Genomic DNA, 23,313 nt, shown 5'->3' with positions numbered 1-23,313 from the left:
GTGGTCTAGAGGCTGCCTCTCCCTGTCTCATTTTGACGAGGTTCAGCGGCCCATGAAGAGCAACGGCAGGCGCGGCCGGATCCAGCAGCACGGATTCAATTGTGGCGATTCCCCTCGTTATAGCAGCCCGAACCGCACCACGGTGGCGGCGGGCCTTGTCCTTGGCTGGAGACTCGCCAAAACCAGGCGACCGGTTGCCCTCGGCACGAGAAGCGGCGGCGAACAGCATTCTACGACGAAGCCCGCGACATCGCGCAGCCCCAACAGAATCCCAGGCCTTGCGTCCTCGACGTCTGCGCCACGTCAGGTCAGGTCTGCTGGAGGGTCGTCTCCCAGGTTTCGCAGCACCAGAATGACGCGGATAGCGAGGCAAGAAGGGAGTCCGACAGCTGCTCGCCCGTTTCTTGGGCTGGTCTCGAGCAACGGAAACGAGCGCGAGGCGCGAGCTGGGCCCGTGCCCCCGTTCCCGTGCCAGCGGCCTCTTTATTGCCACCACCATTGTCGTTCCTGAACGAACACCTTTGAGGGTGCCTCTTCGGCATCGAAGCTATGTGGGTTTTAATGCTTACGTTCAGTTATTGCAGGCTACGCTTTCGGGAACGCTACTTCTTCAGTTCTATCGTTTGATGTTTGAACACCCGCACCGAGGACTTTTGGAACCACGAAACGGTTCGTACGACCAGCCTATGTTACGGTACCTCGAACCATTTCACCCCGATGGCTGCTTTTAATTGGGTATACCTGAGCTCCTATACTGTCATCGCACTTTGGTGCCTATGAATACCTAATTGAATTTACACCAGGTGCTAAGAAAGACTAGGCACACTTGTTGACACAACTTACATGGCTTCTCTCGCAACCGCACGCGATTTCGGAGGTGCTGCCGGAAGTGACAGCTTCTAGTGCTCGTATGCCCCATTCCGCCCCAACGCGAATCAGGCAGCGATACTGGCGCGACGAAATCCCCTGGTGGTTAAACCGATTCCCCTTAAATTGCCGCGTTCGGTAGCTTGCTTTGCCTTCGACGAAGTTGTTAGGTTGTTATTTTGGTACTGCTGAAACCCAGTGCTACCAGTTGTAGGCTTTGTTTTGCACGGACACAAATGCAACATGAAACTTTTCTCGAATGGCAGCATACCCGAAAGCAGGCATCCCAAACGGGACACTATAAAAGAACTTTATTATAACACTAGTACAATTCTCAAGCAAAGGAAAATTAAGATGCGCAAATTCCAAGCGAAACTGTATGGTTCGACTACGCGTAAAATTGTATACAACGCTCGCAAAGCGCCAATAGTTTCAATATTTTTGTCTTACTTATGCATTCAATGTTTAAATAGGTGTAAACTTCTAATTTGCGCTAACTGCAATGTTGAAGACTGTATACCCCGGTAGATCAACATACAACAATTGTAAGATTCTGAAACGGAGGCTTTAGAAAACGAGAATGATCGCTGCCGGCAAGACGATCGTATCTGGTGCAGTCATGGACAAATGAAATGCAAACACTAAAACATGAACAAAAATACATAAAATTGAAAAACTACTTCGTGGAGGTCCAAGAATTACAAGCTATCGGCATATTTTGGAAGCTACAACTTTGTTAGTACAATATAGGCCGCACGTTATTTCGCCTACATGGAATGAAATGCCGCTGTTTCTGTGCTCGTGGTCAAATTTTCGTCTTCGGGTTTTGTTTGTCCATGACTCTGTCTGTATTGTAATGAGCTCTAAATGTACGAGTCCCCACAGAGCGCCACCTTCGCATCTGATCTCATCTCCACCCACCACCCGACAGAGTTTAGGCGTATTAGGGACATAATGACTGCTTCTGCGTTACTTACAATATCATCCGCTAAGATGAACACAATGTGTGGCCTCTTCTGAGTATGCGGTACAGCCGTGCTTGACGCCAAGGCAGTGAGAAGCAGAAAAACTTCCATGCGTCTCATTTAAATGATCTGAAACACAAAAAGTTCACCGGTTGGCAGTGGATATTACTTGTTCAAAATACACAAAGTCGAGAGCAACATTTGCAAAATGATCTTACTACGATTGGATTCTCAGTGCCGAATTTCGTTTCGCAATTGCATTCTTGCAAATTGAATTACAGAATTCCACCTGTGCTAATAATAGCTGCCATTGTTGCTTGATACCCATTTCAGTTGGCTTGAGGCATAGTTGCATCCGTTCGCGTCTTTTTGCACTCACGTGGTGCATCTGTACTCCGTACTGATGTGCTCTAATAATTTCGTCAGCTGCCCTGTACCTTTGGTCGTGGACAACGCGTTGCGGGATACTCTACTTTCTTCTCTACGTTCTGCACCAACAGGCCGAATATCCGTGTAACTCAATTCAATGGGGTAGTTTTGTGTCAATTTTATTCACCATACAGGAGCCACAGTGTCTGCTAACATTAATAAGTACTCCCTTTCTTCGCCAACACGAAAGCGCCTCAGTGACCTACCCCGCACTTGCAGAGGTGCTGTCATGTTCAGTCGTTATATGTAAAGTACAGCCATGTCTTGGTTTCATTGCAACACTAAGTTGACTAACACCTGACGTCCCTGAACAACAGCCTTAAAATATTAATCCTGAAATGTAGGTAATCCCGTTCCCAGAAATGTGGCGAAGACGATCACGAGGGCAGCGCTTCGAATTTTTTAAAATGATATTTATCCTTGGGTTTCCTTTTCTAACTGGCAAGACTCTTTGCCAAGGCCATCCCGAAACACTACGGACTGACGCTTGTCAAACCATTCGTATCTGCTGCTTTGCAGCTACTCTGCTGAACGCTGCAGCTACGCAGCAGGTACGAATGGTTTCCCGTTGTCAGCAAACACACCGCGCGAACAACACGAGTGGCTTCCCGTTGTTAGGCAACAAACCGAAGAACAACAGTTTCCTGTTGTTAGCCATCACACCGCGCGTTATATCTAGGGAGGATAACCGCGGCTGTGTGAAATGTTTCCTCCAATGGCAGAACAGAATTCCCACAGAAGAATGGGAAAACGTTTTGCCCTGTCATTTGTATTCTTTTGCGACATGCTTTGCACCATGGTTCTTTGGACTTTTCGAGAAAAGCGCAGACAGGGTAATTAACAATCTAACAACGGCAATAACCGAATATGCAGAGCTGTAGGAGAAACAAAATGAACGGAAGAAATAAAAAATAACCCAGCAAACGAAGGAAATATTTGGAAAAGTAAGAACATTTAAGTGTCGAGTATTGCAAATCAAGCTGAATTATCAGAGCTGTAAATTGATTAGCAAGTGCAAAACGAACGACATTCGTGCGTACAATACCACAGTGATCGAGAAAACGCTGAAAACAGGAGTAAACGAGTAAAATAAACCGGGAAAATATGGCATGTAGACTTCTGAACTATTTAACACCGTCTTTTAGCTTCAGTATGGGAGCGGAGTTAAAGGGACCCTGCAACACTCTTTGAGCAGTGCAAGTAAACCTGCGCGACGTTAGGATTACACTGCCAGGAATACGTGAGCCAAATATTACACGTGCACGCGAAGCGCTGAGCGCGCATATTGCTGTGAAAGACGCGGAAAAACCAACCGCGCTCTCTTCAATTCTCCTCATTATGCACCCAGCAAACCACGTTACGTGGTGCAGATATCCTGGAGACGTCAGCAAACGACATTGGAGATGTCCAGGAGACGTACCATTGGGGAAGAAGTTACATATGTTCAACATTGCTACAACTGCAAAAAACCCATCCAAATCACACGAACGATCAGGTACAATAGACGTCTCATGGTACTTTTATATGCTGCTTACGCCACGTTATCTTAGTGGTACATCTTATGTATATTGTAGTGGTAGGCATGCAAGACGTATATAGATATCTGCTCTACATTGTTTTTCTGTCTTTGGTACAAGTATTAGTTTGTTATATTCATGACTAGTGTACGTTAGTACGATACTGTTCAGATGAACGTGTATGATTGAAATTTACATTCTTTATACATTATTTGGGAGTTTGGCCAGCCCCCTTTCCAAGGTTGCCTACGTGTTGTGGGCATTTATACTTCGAATACATGTCTTGCTAGCTTTTCAGAACTCTTTGCTGCTACCTGACACCTGGTTTCTAGATTACTGTGTTTCCACTTTTGAAGTGCTGCATACTGCATGAAGTCTCATATTTGAAGTGCCAAGCTTACCACACACTCTTGCAGAAGCACACGAAGCACAGCTCTAAACAACAAATGTCGCATCGAAAACAGGTGGCAGTAAGTAACAGCAAACCAGTCCTGATCAGCACAAGCGCCCTTGACACTATGGCAACCACAGTAGCGTCATCGAATTGTACCACGCATCACGGTTGTACAGGCCTTCTGCAAATAAACTATCAGAGAAATAATTTAAAAATTAAACTAATTAAAATGGCAGTCTTTCCAACCTAGCTGTAAGGAAGTGCAGCTGGGTAGTAAGAAAGCTTTCAAAGTACACATAAAACACAAAAGAGTCAAGGTAAAACAGTTTATATTGACCTCCAAATTATGCAATATGGTTTCGCAACACAAGCACATTAATTTTGATTCCTATCTGCCCTGGCCTACAGGGTACGCATTGTATAATTACAGGTATTCATGACAGTAAGTAAGTCACAGACAGGCGAAAGGTTGACAAAAAATAGAAAAAAAGCAAACATGTAAACCCAGGGTACAAGCGCAAAATAGTTATGCAACTTTAAATATCTCACAATAAGTGAAAAGGGTGGAAAGCAACGCATGAAAAGTGTGGAAACAAAGAAATGATTGAATGGTGGTCACAAAAACAAGGCAAATTTACGAAACTAAACACTTCTCGTCTAACGAAAAGTTTGGGGAACAATAAAACAAAAGCACCTTGGAAATACAGAATTGGTGTTGAGGGGTGGTTGTGAGTGCCATACAAATTTAAGCTACTTTGAACAAACCAACATCTAGGGAAATGGTTATGAACAATACAAAAAGTGTGTATACAGAAATGACTGTATGGTGGTTACCAGGGCAGTAGAAATTTATGTGATGAAAATAATTCACACTTTGTGAAATGGCAGAACAATAAAACAATAAAAAAACTTTAGAAACAACTTATTGAATTCTGGTTAGGAAAACAATACAAAGTTACACTATTTCAACATTTCACACAAAGTGGTATTATTTGGGAACAAAAGAAAAAACGGGAAACACGGAAATCTTTGAATAATAGTTACAAGACTGATTTACATGACTACGTGATTCACACCAGGTGATACGCTCAAAGAACAATACCCCAAAATAAAAACGCATGGAAGCACGGAAATGATTCAATGGTCGTTCAATGGTACTTGTCTCCATCATCAGTTATGGTAGGGATTCTTGTTCACTTTGCGTTCTTTGTTGTGGTGCAAGAAACTGCCAAAATAGTTGCAGACCGGAGTGGTTGGAAAGTGAGCAAAAATGTCATGGTCTGAAGATGAAAGAAATTCAATACCTCGTCTAGCAATGCACACTAAGAAGCGGCAGGTCGTCGACAAAGCTGATATATACACAGGATGTGACTGACAATAAAAATCTGGGCAATATACATTGTTTGGTGAAAGAATTTGATGTCTGTAACAACACAAAGATGTCTCGTTACACACAATGCGGGATGCCACTCGCAGGTAGAAAAAAGCGTGCTTCTTTTTTTCCCAAACCAGGAGAACTCCTGCGCCAAGTGAACGTCAACAGTAGCTTGAGCAGACGCCTTCTGCAGACTGTTGCAGTAGCACCTCCCTTGCAATCCAGTTCTTCAATGTAGGCATGGGTACAGGAAAATCTGTCTTGTTAATATAGCTTTTAAGACTGGTATCATACAGAATGGCCGGCTACCATTGTCCCTGAAAAAGACAGTGTATGACAGCTGCATCTTACCGGTACTCACCTACGGGGCAGAAATTTTCAGGCTCACTTAAAGGGTCTAACTTATATTAAGGACGACTTAGCAGGAAAAAGAACGCTACACACAAAACACAAGTTAGCCTGAATGGGAGTTTTTTGGCTGGAATGCGTCTTTTGCACTCCTCACAGCAGGCGGCCTGCTCCAAAGTGTGGTAGTATGATGTTGGAAAAGCTGCCAGTTTACACCGGTGGCCACAAGCCGTCGTAAATAGGCGCATTTACCACGATTGTACGTCTTCACAAAACGCAGTTTCGAGCTGTGAATACGGCGTTTGTCCTAATGGGAGTATTAAAAACTCTCTCGCCTTCTCAATCTCCTTCTCCTCCTCCATCACCTCTTCCTCCTCAACGCCTGCTTACAAAATGGTTGCCAGTTGATGTCGTGTGTCGTGTGAGCTCCAGCGTCCCCGAAAATTTATTGTCGATGCGAACTTGCGGCCGCACGAATGGATGTAAAGTGGTTCCCGACAATAGAAGCTCGTTGCAAACATTGTGGAACCAGCCTGCACTGACGTGCAACACACTGCAACGTCGCCTCCGTGTCACCGAACTTTGAGCCGACGGAATACGCCAGCGAGCCGACGCGAGGCCTAAATGCAGTGATTGCTGAGAGTGGCTCGTTAAAAACAACGCGGTTGTGCCTCTCCGAGGTGGTTGAATGTAAGATTTTCACGTTTTTTATTCTACACAACATTTTGGGAGACTTGTGCCCCTTCTAGTGTCAAATAAACTGTGTGTTTGCCGCGTCACTGCACGGACAATTCTCCGCCACTGGAGGTGAGCGTTGGGCGTGAGAGAAGGCGCCATGCCCGGAACGTCATTGGGGAAGCCGAACGGTGTGAAAGCAATGCGTATTTGCGCGGGACTCGAGCGGAACACTCACTCGTTCGCACTCGCGAGCAGAATGAAAAGTGTCCGCAGTGTGAACGGCTGTTAGGTGTTTTTTTAGGCTTTGTTTGTGGCTCATGGCGAGGGGGTAGTTGGCCACTCAAACGTCGCAGGGCGGCCGTGTATTTTGAGAAGTACGTATGATGCCAGCCGCGCCTGCTACGAGGAGGGTGACTGCCGCGTGCCGCCGGCGAATAATTGCTTTCACTGGAAAGGCAGAAGGTCGGCGCCCCGTGGGAGCTCTCCGTACGCTAGGCGCGTGTAACTACAACCAGCAAACGCCATTCAACTGCTTATTTTATTTTTTTAAGGGGGAAGGGGGAGTGGGGGCGGTGCAGGTGTCACACTGACCGAAAATTTTCCTTAGCTTTGGGTGAGGGGAGAGAGGGGCAGTGCGGGTGGTAAAACCTGAAGCTCGCTCTCAGAACACTACAAGCAAAGGAAAGAGGGAAAGGAAGCATTTTGAGAAGTAGGTCGTAACAATGGTCGCGCCCCTTTTGAACAGCAGAGCACTTGCTTTTGACGAACTAGTGAGCGCAGGTGTCTCGGACGGAAGTGCCATTTGGCGCAGCTTTAAAAAAACATTCAGACATAACGGAAAGTTGGACACAAGAGTGACAAGTTCAGCGTCTTTACAACGCCGTTTCTTTTTCTTTTCTTTTTTTCAGGTCAGATGCCCAATATGCTTCTGAATTGGTTCCGCAGATTTAAAGTGTTTTGCTACCCCTCTAATGCACGTGCTGCTGTGGCTTTCTGGGGAACGTGCCAGAAGGTGCGGCAACTTCAGCGTTTGGGAGGCAGGTGCTAGCAAACAGCGCGCCGACGACATGCTGACCTCATTGTTTGCAAATGGCTTACATTTTTTTGTTGAGTGTTGTAGTAGATAATGTTCTTACCAAGATACCTTGTGTTCTCGATGTAGGTGATTTGTTGATTCAGTGTTTTTATTGTGTTAACGTGTTCACATGTATATCGTATTTATGTAATAAATTGACTCTGCAGAAAACAAACTTTTTACGTTTCGCCATTCAACGTTTGAAGCGTAAAAAGACTAGAAATTACGTAATCCTCAACGAAAAATCAAAATATGGCCTGTGCGCTCATTAAGAACTCTCAAATACAGTAATAAATTTCTCGGCAGCGCTTATATCAAGCGCACAAAAACAAAACAAAAAATAGGTCAACACTGCTCCCAACGCGCCCCCTGAAAACTCCCAGTTGGAGGAAGTGATACACTCCCAATGGTGCCCCTGACAGCTCCCATTGTAGTGGCAGTAAAATGAAACTCCCATATGCTACTGAACAAAATGCGGAAATAATGGGAGTAACACGAAACTCCCATTGGAAGGAGTTTTGAAAACTCATAATTGGTACTGAGTTATGCAACAAGCCATTTATTCCCATTCCGGCTTATTTGTGTTCTGTGTGTAGACCATGGGTGTAACATTAAGGGACAGGAAGAGAGCGGAGTGGATATAATTTAATATCAGCATTGGCACTACTAAGGCAACCTTAAAACTAACTATGACTGCTAATGTGAGGTACCACTATTTATAAGAACTATATTTCAGTGAATGCGAACTCTGAGCACATTTTAGCCCAGCTACAGGTCCCATCTGAACTTGCAAAATATTTTTCTCTGTCTGTCCCAACAACTTGGTTGATTCAAGTGACAATATATACACGGATGAAGTCATGTCCACAAAATGTGGCAAAAGGAAATATGCACAAACCCGGACAGCGTCACTGCTATGGACGTAAACATCCTGCAGCAGAATGGCGAGGTAGGCTAGTTGGTATATATGCATAACTAAACCTTCAAAAAGCATATCTCTGAAAAACTCGTCCTGTTGTCCTGTTCGCTTGTCCTGTTAGGCCTACATTTTTAGTTGTATACGTTGTACAGCAGGAAGAATCAAAGTAGTGCAAGAAATATTTACTGCACAATTTCAGTTAAACATAGCTTTTCCTTAATTTAAACTCTATGTCAAATTTCCAGTGGCCACTGTAGTCGAATTGCCGAGGTTAGAATTCGATTGTAGTCACTTCGCACGCTGTGCCCTCTATTAAATCTACAAACGCCGCTTCAGGTGGAGCGCTCCGTTCGTCCCACTCAAATCCTTCTGGTACACTCTATGCATGCCGAAGGTCGTGACCAGTGGATTGGATTGGCTCATGTGATCTGGCTTTATAGCACCGTCGTTATTTTGTGATCTCAAAACAACATATTAAACAATGAACGTTTCAACGGTTCAAACTGTACCGTTAGTACACGTTTTGCGTATTTTATGTAGTTTTTATCTTAACGGGAGGAATTCATGCCCCACTTAGGGCATTGCGGGTATAATGATGCAGACGGCGCTCATGGATGTGATACAAATAAAAGAACATTGTCGGCCGCGAACATCGAGCCTTAAATAAAATCCGTTCTTTATAAGGAATTTTGCTGACTAAAATAAAATAAAGATGATTTATCTGCCTAAATCTTGCATTGCTAATTCGAGTAGCCCAACATAAGCAAATGGCGCGAAATTCATACAACAGATCCAAAGCGCGCAGGTTGTATGTTTGATATCTCAAGACATTACGCGTGTATAAGTTTAAATTGAAAATATAACGCATAAAGCTAACGTCTTACTTCATAAACAATTACTAAGAACGTTCATTTCCTATCCCAGCAGCTTCTTAAGCATCCCGAACGATCCGGACTGCAGCACACGGTTTTATTTTTCAGGGAAGTGCGCTAGCTTCATTATCGGCTCCTTTTGCTTTTGGAATTTGTGAAAGACACGTGCTTGATGCTAAAGAATGTAGTATTTTTTTACTGACAAAAGAACAAAAGTGGTCTGATTTTGGCGAAACATACATGGACCCTTCTATTTAGGGGACAGTTGGGCGCAGGGAACTCAGAGTAGTAGGTCTTGTGGAGGAGGGATCGACGGGCGAGGGATTTGGTCTGAAGGAGTCGCCATAGGCACTTGCGAGAGTGGGTGAGGGATGTGTGGGCAGTGGGAATACGGCCGCGGGAGAGGCAATAATGCTCCGTGGCTTCTTGATACGAGAGCAGACGATCGCGTGCCGACCGAGCAGTGTCTTAGAGAGACGGAGCGAGCCCAACACGGCTGTTTAGTTCTCGTGCTGCTTTGTGGGCCGCCTCGTTGCCTCCCACCCCAGTGTGGGCCGGGTTCCAGACGATGTCGAGTGGTTCAGTATGGGGATTTTGGAGTATCTTGAGTGCTGTAGCCGAAACTCAACCAAGAATGAAGTTTTAAATGGCCGTCTTCGAATAAATGATTATAATGTGCGGTGGCAGCCTGGTGATGCGGGCCAGGACTATTGCCGCCTCTTCCGCCGTTGCGGGGTAAGATGTCTGTACTGTGAGGAAAGTGACCGGGGGAGAGCTCGCCAGCTCTCCTGTTCCTCCAGCCTTTCGCCATCGGTACAAGCTGGGGAATTTTTTTTTGTTAACATATGTGGCTGAACAGTGTCGCCAGGGATTTTTCAGGTCAGCATTTGTATTTTCATCACGAAGGTAGAACGACCAACTAAAATGGTGGTTTTACTGAATAAAAACTCCTATGAGCATCAAATTTTGTTCAGGCGTATGTTGAGTCTAATTTATTTATTATGTCCGTGACATTTATATTCCCGTAAAAGCAATATTGGTGGATTACAAAACTTGCACAAAACCTCTCGGTACAAATCCATAAAAAACACATAAGAAACCCCTCGGTAACTTCGAAACAGTAGGCCTGCGGAGAGTGAAAATAAAGTATAGCAGATATAGCTAAAATAAATGTAACTGCGATAGACATGTACGAAGTAAAAAACAGACACACTAGCAACATCTGAACAATGTCACCAAAATATGTCTAAATACCATCCACAAATGAAGCAGCAGCAACATCGAGAGTACGTATGTAGCAAGTTGAAAGAACGTCCGACATTAGGGTACGAGCAACGTTATCTCAACAACCAAAAATTTTCACAAAAATATTCCACATTGTTCGGATGTCTAATAAAGATACTGCTGGGACATAGACGTTCGGATCTTTTTAGGACGTCGCAGAGATGTTATTGGTTTGCTGGGCACCCCTGGCATGGCTTAAGCGACGTCACTGAGGCCATGGCTGCACGATCGGCTGTCACTGGTCAACTTTGCGGCACATTTCTCCCATTTTCGCCGTCGTCATCGCTGTGTACAAACTTCTTCTATGTCTGAACCTGTAGGCACAGTTTTGCCGTTTCTTTTGTGTTTTGAGGGCGCGTGGAGTTTGAGGGATGAGCCCAATTTTTACTTTTCAATGGGACCACTCGACTACAAACGTTTATTGCTTCACAAACACCCTTATTGCTTGTGGCACCCATGCCTGCTTTTTTATAGCTTCAGGCAATAAGCCGTTATTGCTTCAGGCACCCATGCCTGCTATTTTGTGGCACCAGACCGGAAATATCTGCCTCCACGTTGCGGAGAAAACGAGAAAACTCCCCGGCTTGTGATATATCGAAGGCCGCCGAGGAGAATACCGCGAGATGCCCTCTCTCCGGCAGAGAGCGCGCAGGTTTCGTCGCGTTGCCCGCAGTCGAGTTGAGACGGAACGATTATGCACGATTTCTCATCGCGCGTAGTTTCGGTGATAGTCAACGAATTTCAAACTTCTTGCAGGAGGAGATCGCTGGGACAATAGACTTTACCCCAAAATACATTCCTAGCAGTCGATGGTAACTGTTTAGGGTCCCTTTATTGCAAAATAAGTGACCTCGTCAAAGTTTTCACGGTACGCTTAATGAGCTGATAACTATACAAGCTCCAGATACGATTCGACGCAGTGCGGCTCAGCGAAAAGAACCACAAGAAGTTAACCGCTCTTAGGCCAGCGTCTGTCCTCTTGCGTCCCTCTGCGGAAAAAGGCGCCACGGAATACTTGCACACACGATGGAGGAGTGAGTCAGCTGTGACTTGTGCTTATAACGTCTCGTGAAAATTTCATTCCGCTAGGAGGAGAACAGTTCAGGCATACAAAAATAGTTATAAAAGGTGTACAACGCTGCGAGCGCACAATTGTAGTGGGGCAAAAGCTCTTCAGAAAGTACATGCGTCAGCCAGTGCTGCGAACTATGTTTTGCTTTTTCCGGCTTTATGAGAGTAAGAACTGCACATTGTTCACAATACCTATATGTCCTGCTTGCTATCTAACTACAAAACACGAGCACACTACAGCAAAGAGCCACAGAGGCTGCCTGGCAACGTTGTAAGAAATTCAGAGACCATCAACACCCAAAAAAACGGCGTACAAAGGCCTACAACCGTCCTGTTGACATACAGAAATGCGGATACTATAATTCTGCAGAGACAGTTTATACGCGCTACGTTCGGTACCTGTAGCCCTCAAATGCAAAAAAAAAACGGAGCGTTGGTGTTTTATGTCTCCAGGTCTTCGTAATTGAATGGCGGTGACCGCCGAGATCTACTAGCAAGGCACCTTTACGGCCGTTGGGAGATATATCCCTTGTGGGGCGGCGTGGGTCTTGAGTGAGGGATTTTAGAGAGCGCGTGTTGAAGGCAAAAAAGATTAAAAAAAAACATTTGTGACATTTCATAACTCCACAAACATGCAAGCTGTTGCCGCTGGGCAGGCCCCTACTTCTTTTTAGATAATATTTTACCAACATTCCGGGAGCTGTTCAGCTCGCGCTTTCACAGCGACCGGTATGCGAAAGGATGGGTAGTATTTGAGAGGTGCAGTCCTACATGGAGTTGTATGTGGAACAGGCAGGCTCATAAAAGCGACCATTTTACGGGTAGTGGCTTGTAGAGGTGTGGTAAAAGACAGGGGTGTTGTTCAAAAGTGAGCAGATAGGTGTAGGGGCTTCGTCACCAACATCGGCAAAGAGCTTTTGCTTCTGTCTTTCGCTGTAGTCGCGTTCCCGGTAAGGCAGGCGATGTCATGGTGTCGTGTTTGAGTTGTAAAAAACTCGTCTTCTCCAGAGTTGGTTTTTCCATGAAACTGAAATTTTTTACACCATTTTTGGTCAAAAGGGATGTAGGAGAAGTGGAAAAAGGGGAGGCCATTACACCCTTTTTCTTGAATCTCAGCACCCTTACTTGTTCCGCTCCACTCCTTTTGTGTGGAAATAAAGGGTGCTGAGCAACTTCGACACCCATGATTTTGGTAGGGCATTGAAAGCGTGCGGAAAAGGTGTTCAGCTGTTGATATTGAGGCCATGAATGCATATGTACTCGCACTGCCAAGTACAAGACAACTCCTTATACCCTCCTCGCCATTTCGTATGAACTGCCCAAAACCAAAAACAATCGACCCTTTGCAATGATCACGCGTTTCATTATACGGTGCACCTCATAGCCCAAGTTTAGCTTTGGCACGTGAAGCGCAATTCTAGCTTAAAATAAAGACTATATATACACACAAAACCTTTTATACTCTCATTGCCTTAAAAAGGTATAAGTTCTAAAAACTTTTTGGGAAGTCCTTACAACGTTTTTCTTTTCTTCCAATACACTAATTTGTAACTTTATATTTGTGTGGCGAAAAAGGTTTTGACCGACTCCAACCCTTTCGTCTTCTGCAGGTTGTTCAAAGGGTGGGAATTAGGTGTGCAGTTGTAAAAAAGAAACAGCAGAGCTGTAGGTCGACCTAGCTCTTTCCGGTTTTGAGTCACGTTTTGCTAGGTTTTGCTAAGTATTTTTAGGTTTTGCGATGTTCCTGCTAGGCTAGGCTAAGTGGTAAGGGGTGGGGCAAGTTTAGCCGGATTTTACACAGGCGGTCTAACGTGTTCCTCCCACTTGCAGTGAATCCAAAGGTCAAACAAGCTAGGACGACCTGCGCTGTTTCTCCAGCCTTGAACCACTAGTGCCAGCTGCGCCAGTTTTTTTGGGTGTTTAGTATTCCAAAAAGACTAGTAGCATTAATGTGGCATTGCGCATACGCTGGCGCCCCTTGTGCTCTCACACGAACGGGCTCGAAAGCCGGCTTCACTGTTATAATACCCTATCTGTGGTCGTGCAGCTTTTGCAGGTGGCACAGTTCTTTTTCTTGATATTTTTTTTGGCTAACCCCACTGATCCAAGCTCAAAGTTAAGCAAAACGGAGAGACGAGCAATTTGGTGAACATTGCTGAGTGAAGCTTAATGGCGAACTGACAGAAGGACGAGAAAGGGAAACGACACCAGCGTTTACTATCAACTGAAATATTTAGTGAAATCGAAAGCACATACATACGATACCAAGACCGAACAATCAGGCACATATATACAATACAAAGACCCAACACTGAGGACAACCGCCGCATTCCTTCTCTTCTGTTACTGGTGGTCTAATAGTGAATTTGCCAATTCGTATTGTTTTTAACATCGTCAGCTACAAAACATCTCCCTGGTTGGCACGCAGCGTACCAGCAAACGCAGGTTAGCCAGTAACCCACACACGAAAAAAAACCTTGAACAAACAACACTATCGCCACCCATCATCAATACGTTCCCACACACGAAGCGGCAAAATATCCTTTTTCGCTTTCGGTGAGCGCCACCAAGAGCACACTCACAGTAGCGTCATCTACGCTGTCGGTCATATGGAAAGTTCCCATAATGTCCCGAGTGTGGACATCTCTGTTACAGTAAAGCAGGCTGTAAACTTTGGGTAACCACCTTGACCACAGCGACAATGCTCTCCTAAGTTTGAGTACGTCCAATTCTTAATCGCGGACATGTGTTCTTTCAACCCGATGTTTAAACAGCTGCCTCCTTAACCCACAGAGGGCCTCCCGCATCAGAGGGGTGTATTATACAGCCACAACCACTGTGCCGCATCCTGCCGGCTTCTTTTGTGCGATACTACGCATTCGTCCTCTCACGCGGCGTCTCCCTTCGGACGAAGATGATTGCCCACCATCTGTCACGTCTTATTGAGTTTAAACGAAGCCGAAACTACTAGTCGAGCCTTTATCTTGGTGTTTTCGTCTTTGAGGGCTCTGTCGCGTTTTACTGGCCCCTTAAATTGAGGAAGACGGTGGTACTCTCGTCAGGGTGGATGCTGGGCACACGATTGAAGATTTCAATCTCGGTTTCCATGATAGGCTTTTTGATTGTGTCACAAATTTAACACAGAATCATTGCTCTAAACACATTTTTGCAGGACACCTTGGGCTTTCAGATTTCCTGCGCAGAGGAAACCGGACGGCCTTCAACATGAGCAATTGACTTTTCTAAAGGCGCGCGTCATCCCTATACCTTTGCGTTTATGGACAAATATTTCGTGTTCTTTGCCTGCTCTGGGTTTAGCTTTTTTTAGGCTCCTCAATTGTTTCATTGCCAAACGCTAGGCTCTCAGGAACGCAGTGTTCTTCGTGCGGATTTTTGGGATTTCATTTATGAGATCACATTCAAGAGATTCTTACAATTCTTCAATTTTTGGTTAAATTCGACTTTCAGTTTGTTCGTTTCGCCTTTTATTAACTTTTAATTTTCAGATTTCTTTCGCCATCGTCCACTAGCTGTACGAAACACCACTTAACGCAATACAAAACGCAGTAAAACCTGGCAAAAGTTACTTCTAGAAGTAAGTACTTGATTCCCGTGCACTAGTACTGACCTGGGGCAGAAAAAACGCAGCAGGCGCTCAACTGGCTCTCCAGGTTTCCTTGGTACTGCCGGGTGATGACCACAATGAATAATGCTAATTTATGTAGCCCGCTGCCTCCCTGCAGTCACTTTGGCCGCCGCTAACTGGGGGAGCGTCTTCTTCGACCACCTGCGTTGTGTGGCTTATACGGGTTGCACGAACTTCGGCGTCCGGTACAGCTGTGAAAAACAGCGATATACGTCATGAAAAAGGAAGCAACCACTAAGTCGACGCTACGGGTGTCTTTGCTATGCATAGAAATTTCACCAGAGCTTGAAATAGGGCTATTTGGTTTTTTAATCGGAACATTGGTGGCGCTAGGCGGGACAAGGACGAGGATCTACAAACAAAAATGAAGCGCGCTTCATTTGTGTGTGTAGTGCGCTTCATTTGTCTGTGCAGATCCTCGTCCTGGTCCCGCCTAGCGCCAGCAATGTTCCGAATAGAAATTACGGCTTGCCTTTCTCCGAATCTAGGGTGGGACGTCTCGTAACAAGTAGAAAACACCCATGCAGTCTCGTTGACGCACTGCATTATTGCGGCGATGCACATGCAGGCTGGGAGGAAACGATGGCGGCCTTGAAAACACCGTGCGTGTGGCTGGTCGCTCCAGAGCATGGGTGGAGAGAAACCGAACATTGACCTTGTCATGCACGTGACCCACGGTGCGTCAACCTGACTGGCTCGCCGAAAGGGGCCCGCCAACGAAGACTGCTGCGGGACCCATTCTCACGTGGCAAGAAAATGTTGCTTCGAAAGGGTATCTTGGAAAGCCACTTTTTCAGTGCACCACATTGCTGGCGCTTATCTTCGAAAGCGAGGCCTTTGCACTACTTCCAATTCAGGTGGAGAGGTTTAGGTTAAGGCCCAGTGGGAAGGAGTGATGCTGGGACGAATTAGTAAGCTCTGTGCTATTTTATCATGATGACCTTGATAATGAATGTTTTTAAATATGAATGTCGTAGTGCCAACTAACGGCAAACAGCCCCACTACACTAATTACTGCATATAAGACGGTGTGGAGTGCAAAGAAAATTATGAAGTGCTAGTACAAGTACAAGGCTTTAAAGTAGAAAGCTGGATGGTGCGTAGGGCAAGGTTAGAGAGTAAAGACAAAACCACTTCAGAGAAAAGGTGATTGATATTTATATCGCCGGGTTGCGAATATGCTTCATAAGAAATGAGCTGTAAACATTGTTGTGTGTTGACATGAACGCGCCTAATGAAAAACACGCGATCGTTGGCCATGAATTAAAATAGTTGAAGGATGTTGTCTCTAAAGTTCTTGGAAATGTTTGTGTCTTGCTGTGTGGAGTCTGTGAGATGTAACTCTAATGTGGACGACGTATACTGATTTACTGCACATGCTGCAAAGGAGTCTTGGAGGTCCCGTAAGCAGGTGTGAGTGTGTGGCGTGTCTGTGACCTATCCGCAATTTAGACAAGGCAACTTAGATAAATCTGTAGTCTAAGTCAGTCCTGCATCTTATCAAGTGTTTTTTATGCGTTCTTGGTTAACTGTGGGTTCACTCCAGCCTTATTGCCATGTCTCACGAAGTTGTCGGATATGTGGGTGGCGTCGGTGTAGGGCGCTGTTATATCTACTCAGTTCCGACGTACAGAAGCTGCGGCCCATTCGTCCCCTACCATGTTTGGAACGCCAAAGTAACCTGCAACAGACCAAAATGGTCACTTCCAGACTTGAAGTATTATACGTAAATGGTATTTTTAGAGGAAGCTTGAAGACGTGGGGTATACAAGGCTTTTGTATGACAGCGCAAGCCCAACTCTAGAGTATTCAGGTACACTGCTGACTACCGAATTTTGTGTTGAACAGTTTTGCTCAAAAGAAGTTAAATTCTTTGTGCATCTGCCGTGACAATACTGCGTTGAAGTTCCTTGTCCGATGTACATTGAAACTACCTCAGTCGGCAGGAAGATACACGGGGGAAGCAGTTTTGGAAGCGCGGTGGAAGTGCGCCTTCTCCCGCCACGGGCGCCAAGGCCTACACAATTTTCACAAATGGTTAACATACCCAAAAAGGGGACGTTAAGTTGCAAATCTTCATCTAGTGTCAGAAAAAAAAAGCCCTGGATATCGATGACCGTTTCAACAGGAGTTGTAAAGATGGTGTATTGTTAATGGTGTTTTTAAGAGGATGGTCGCTCAGAGCCATTATTTGAAATGCATAAAGCAGGTTTTAAAAATCACCTGATATGATAAACCATTTGCCGCACTCTAGGTATGAACTCAAGACAGGGCTAATGCGGAAAACTGCTACAAGAGGTGCAGCAACGGGTCCAGCATTTTCAGTGATGTTTTCGTAGATGATTTATACACGACTCTCTAAGTTGAACTGTGAACCTACCGAAGCACTAAAAACACGTATATGAAGTTTTTAAAGCAAAGCTTCCTACATCTGCCAGCCAGCGGTTCTTTCGTGGCGTCGGGGACAACAAACTCCCTACGCAACAGAGGCGGCGAAAGCGAAGAGGGGAGATTCACTCACAAAGCAAACTGTAGATGGCGCGGCGAATTTACCCAGCGTTGCCAACGCCGAAGTGCCTACTCGCCAGCGGCAGCGTGGGCGATACGGCTTTGTCATCTGGTTTAACAACGGTTGTTTTGGGCCGGTTTTGGCACAGCTTCGCGTCCATTCCGCTCTGCCTTCGCGCAACTTGATTAAATTGTTGAACAGCATCTCCAGGTTGACCCGCACTCAAAGGAATTAAGTGGTCGTACGGCTAACATACGTAAAGGATTGGTTTGCAGGGCGGGAAACCAAAATGTGCAAACCACATACAGTAATCAGGCTGCTGTGGAATCGCTACTTTCCGCGGCTTCCTTGCCACGAATCGGACTCCGTTTTCATAATGAGTGAATACTAATTTGGTTGTGTTTTAAGAGGTGTTACAAAAGGCGAAAGAAGCAACTGGTTTTGATTAATAGCGATTATAAAAGCTCCCTTAGCTTTCTGCAATTCTCAAAGTTACTAAACTGACTAATTTTAAATCGGTATAAATGGGTATCAGTAAGCTCACATGCCGAATTGTTTCGGCGTCTGCGCTTGTGTGGCGCGATGGTGTAGCCCCAAGCTTGCACATCAGGATGGCGAGGTTCCGCTGTCTCACCCTTTGAAAGACGCTGCTCTCTGTATTCTTTGTTCCAACTCACGGACGGGCTACAACGGAGGCATCCGGTGCTCTAGCCCGGCAGTGGCCGACGCTTCTGCTAGGATTAGCCGTTTGCGCATGGCTATGTTGTAGGATTTAGAAGATATTTGAACTTCGCCTACATACACTGAATAGGCAATTCTTGGTGGCACTGCCGTCCAAGTAAGTTCTTCTTCATTATAAACGTTGTGCAGCTTTACACTCCGCAGCTAAGTACACCGTTCTTTTGCACACGTACGGTATAGGGTTCAAAAACAACAGGTGCGCGATCTGTCTTTTTTTGACAGGTAGCTGCCGAGCATAATTATTATGTTCTGTGATAGAGCAACATGTTTTAGGTAGCTGAGGATGCCGTAGCGCACGGCGTTCTCATAAAGGTTTTTTTCAAAATCAAAGAATAGTGCAATGCTCTACTGAGTATCCTTGATTATCAGTCCCGGATCGTCCACGGACTGCCTGAGATGCGATCCTGCGTTCGAGTTGGCCGTGTATTCGTACGGTGTGAACGCAGTCCTCAGACTTCCCGCGCATCATCCAGGACTGGTAAATCAAGGATGCCCATTGTAATGCAATATTACTGCAATGCAAGCGCTGTCGAGCATGTGCGCCGTGGGGAATTGACTCGATTCCCCCATGGGTAGGTGTGTAAGGATGATTAGTGAGGTTTAGCAGTCCTACTACACTGTAGGACTGCTGGCGACTTTTCTCATGCCGGGGGAAGGGAGATGAGGGACGCGAGCTGGATGGCTTCGCGTAGGAGTCAAGCATTGCCACACCCGCTTTTCTTTCTGGCCGCCCGTAATGGCATTTTATGGATCGCGGCTACCGTCGAAGACACTCAGCGATGATGCGCCAAGTTATTGGAACAAAGCGCTGCTGTTGCGGGTTTCGTGCCTCGGAGCTACCGTGTTATGCGTGCAGTACATAAGTCCGGGCGGCTACTTTTCTAAGGGCACCAGCGCGAAAAACCAACTTGGAGCTTGAGCAACTTGCTCCTCGGTCGTGTGTGCGTACTCCTGCGACAACCACGTCTTGGTCTGGCTGGGCAATTCGAAAGGTCTGGCTAGGCAATCGAATCTGTTGCTCGGCGTACAATGGGCTAGAGGGATGTAACTCCGCGCATGATGACCAGCGGCAGACATGACTGTGGCTCCAAACCAGCGAGCCTCCGTGCTTAGTGCACATAAACCTATCCGTCGAGAGTATATAAGAGTTCATGGCTAAGATTGGACACCTAGACGTAGGAAAGTTAGTCGATCGCCAAGGCAGCAAGGTGTTCCCATTCCTTTTGTAAAGACTCTTCTTTTATAGTTGTAAATACCGTTTTTGTTTGTAATCACCCAGTACTGATTGTCATCTCGTCCCCGATTCTTGAAGCGAATGGTTCCTTTGCAATTGCAACGACGCTGCAAATGTACTAACAAGGTTTTACTTTCCCCTGTACATGACAGTGTACTGGGGAAAAGTTCACTACCACGTTGGTTTGTGTCCACGTTCCACTCCGAAGATGCAGAGAACTGCACAGCCAATCACTAGGACAAGCTGTGTGACTACGTTCTGTCTCCTATATTGTGATATGCAGGCTATCTCTTGTTCAATAGACATGCTCCTAAGGGCGTTAGGACTTCTAGGTGGGCGGATCTCTGGCATCACTCCGCGAAGAACACCAGAGTGGAGTGCGTGTACTGAGGTCACCCACTAAAATGAAAGTTTCAGGTAACTGATCCATGAGAGCCTCAAACGCCGGTGCTCCAAAGCCCTTATCAGGTTGGGTGCATATGAAACCCTAACAAAAATTACTTTATTAAATTGCTACAGCCTCACGGACAGTTTACAATTCATTAAATATTAAGCTAACAATTTTTAGTGGTGATGGGCACACCACCAGAGGGTCATGTGCTCCAACCGCTGTCTTCTGAAGTACCAAGAACTGAGTGATTGATTGTGGGGTTTAGCGCGCCGAAGCTACATTTGGGCTATGAGGCCCGCCGTAGTGGAAGGCTCAGGGGTAACTTTGACGACATAGCAGTCTCCTAACGTGTGCCGAAATGTCGACCCACGGCGTTCTCCCTTTTCTCCTTTATGTGAAACACAGCCACAGCGACCTGGATCGAACCCGTGTCCTTGGGCTCAGCAGCACAAGCCGATAGCCACTGAACCACTGCGGCGAGTAAATACCAAGAACTGTTGAGGAAGTTTCTTTATTCGCTGTTTACCTGTGATCTCTGCAAACAAATGACACTGGTTGAATTGGTATACAGTACCTAATATATTTTTGAGAAGTCCTCTGCAGTGCTATGTTTGATTTAGCCCCCGTGCATCTGAATTATTACATTTTAGGAAGAATAGGACAACCCCAGAGTTTAGCCGATAGCCGAAACACGATGGATCATCGCCTCCTGGCGGAGCGACAGATGCAGTCCGTCGGAATGTCTTAACGCCTTCAAATTGCGTGGTGTGTTTTTCAGCGGTTTCAGTTGTTTAAGCTGGAGTAAGCCTATAGGTTTGGCTGTAATGGAGGCACTCACCTCAAAACGAAAAAAAAATTCCGGTTGGCATTTAGGTTTCGAGAGAGAGAGAGAGAGAGAGAAACGTTTATGTGAGCTTTCTAAAGTGGGAGTGGTTCCCTAGTCCGGGAATCCATGAAGTGAGCAGAGAGGCTTCGCTCTGAATTCCAGGAGCTGCTGTACGTCCAAATGGTCGCTGGTCACCAGGTTCTCCCACTTCTCAGGGATGGAAGGATGCATATTTTTTGGTAAAGGGCGAACCCGGATCTTACTTCTCCAGTGGTCAGGGAGGGGCTGAGAGACAGTATATTACGGGCATGTGACAGGGAGACTGTTTAGGAGGGCTAGCCCTGCAGGTGTTTGTGTTAAAAGGACCCGTTGGCTTGATAGGTGGCCTTCTATAAGCTCAGATACCGTATTGTGCAGGCCAAATTGTTGTAGACGGGCAGTTGAAGTGTACATAGGTAGATTTAATAGTTGCTTTAAAGCTTTTCGGATAAATCTTTCAATGGTTTCCGGGTCATATTTGGTGAGGGTAAGATAAGGTGTTACATAGATTACTCGTCAAATCAGGAGAGGTTAAACCAATCGAATGAGATCCTTCTCCTTCATGTCCCGACAGCGGTTCGAAACACGTCGATGCATTTTGGAGACTTGGTGAAATGCCTTGGAGAGCTTCACTAAAGTTTGCTGATTACGTGTGGTGGCCTCGATGATAAGACCTAAAATCCGAAGTGAGGAGCTGGGTCCTATGGTATGTCCGTCGAGGTGGATACAAATCGTTTCTATGTGGGAAGCAGGGGAGGTTTACGAACGACTATAAGTTCAGACTTTTGAGGTGAGCAATGAAGCCCGACTGATGAGGCATATTTGTTAGCGACATCCGTGGCCTGTTGAAGTGGGTCTTGATTTTTTCTATGGGGTCAGTGTCCGTCCATGTTGTGATGTCATCGACGTAAAGCGCGAGATGAACATGCGGGATGGCATCGAGTTGATGGGTTAAGTCCAGGAGGGGCACATTGAAAAGTAGTGGAGAGAGGACGGAACCTTAAGGCGTGCCCCGATCATTTTGTGCAATAGGCTGATAATGAATGTCTCCTACCCGGATAATAGCGTGGCGTGGAGTTAGAAAGTCAGCAATGTGTAAGTGCGTACAGCGGCGGGAGCCTGCTTGATTTAGACGGGATGGTATGGATGAATGCGAGACATTGTCGAATACGCCTTTCAAATCTAAGGCAAGAACGGCTCGCGGGGAGTGACGTGTAGCCGGAGCAAGTACCTCTTCTTTAATTTGAAGGAGAATATCCCGTGTACTCAGATGCTTCCAGGTTTTGGTTGCAAAGTGTACGACGCGACCGCATTACTTAGACTGCGAGGGCGCGTTTTCGAACGGTGTTACTGCATTTTTCAATTTAGCTTTCCAAGCACTGAAGGTCAGTGAAAGGAGCAAGACTGACCGCAGCGTTTTTCTCGCCGTGGCACAAGACCGGCAGAGGTTATCCATGTTTGTGTAGCTTTAGAAGTGGGTGTGAAACGTTTGTTCCAGCTAGGCGTTCAGTTTGGAGCTCAAGGGAGGCAGCCGAAGCTCAGGTCCCCAGATTCCGAGATTTACGAGCTCCTTTCCTGGCCTTCTGAATCAGCTCACGCTGATCTTCATGTGACGAGGTGATCAAAGCTGCCTCCCATGTCTCGAATAAAGTGCATTATGTAATGTTTGAGTTGTTATCCCCTGAAACTACTTTAGTATATGACCAGGTTTTGTGCAAGAGGGTGGATTTTTCTCCACAATAAGCCTATATTTAAGCACATGTCTGATGTTTCCAAACAAACCTCTTTGACAAACTAGATTTTTAAATATTTATGTTGGTTTACCCTCCACAGAGTTTGGCAATTGTTCAGTATTGAGACCCCCTCGTGACACGATGAAAGATCATGGTGCTTGCACAGGAACAGGAGACGCTCTTCATATTCTTTAAAGATAGGAGTGTGGTAGTCGTGGTTGAAAGGAGAACGGCATGTAAGTTCACGTTCTTATTGATACACTGACTCGCTCCCTCCCATACCCTTGTGCCCGGTTGCAATGTGATGTTGTGAAGTTCTGAACTTTCTTCATTGTGAATGGGAAAATCTTTCCAAACCGATTACCTCTTCTGCCTGCAGCCAACAGTCTGATGCTTTCTC

The 23,313-nt window shown here is 45.8% G+C and overlaps 1 protein-coding gene across 3 annotated transcripts in view; it reads right to left on the bottom strand.

The window, feature by feature from the left end:
* Window positions 1–15,655, bottom strand: part of LOC144173637 (arylsulfatase I-like) — a 70,330-nt gene extending 54,675 nt beyond the window's left edge. For all 3 annotated transcript variants that reach the window (XM_077701978.1, XM_077701976.1, XM_077701977.1), the window contains exons 1-2: window positions 15,423–15,655; window positions 1,845–1,961 (exon numbers count right to left, since the gene is read on the bottom strand). In XM_077701978.1, the coding sequence (XP_077558104.1) occupies window positions 1,845–1,952 (108 nt within the window). In that variant the 5' untranslated portion in view covers window positions 1,953–1,961; window positions 15,423–15,655. The remainder of the gene's footprint in view (window positions 1–1,844; window positions 1,962–15,422) is intronic.
* Window positions 15,656–23,313: the final 7,658 nt, after the last annotated feature.

This window comes from Haemaphysalis longicornis, unplaced genomic scaffold, assembly GCF_048455015.1.
Source record: "Haemaphysalis longicornis isolate Haplotype H1 unplaced genomic scaffold, Haemaphysalis longicornis Haplotype H1 scaffold_3, whole genome shotgun sequence".
In the NCBI taxonomy this organism is placed as follows: Eukaryota; Metazoa; Arthropoda; class Arachnida; order Ixodida; family Ixodidae; genus Haemaphysalis; species Haemaphysalis longicornis.
Note: the sequence above shows the minus strand (reverse complement) of the source record. Positions and strands in the feature narration are given on the sequence as shown.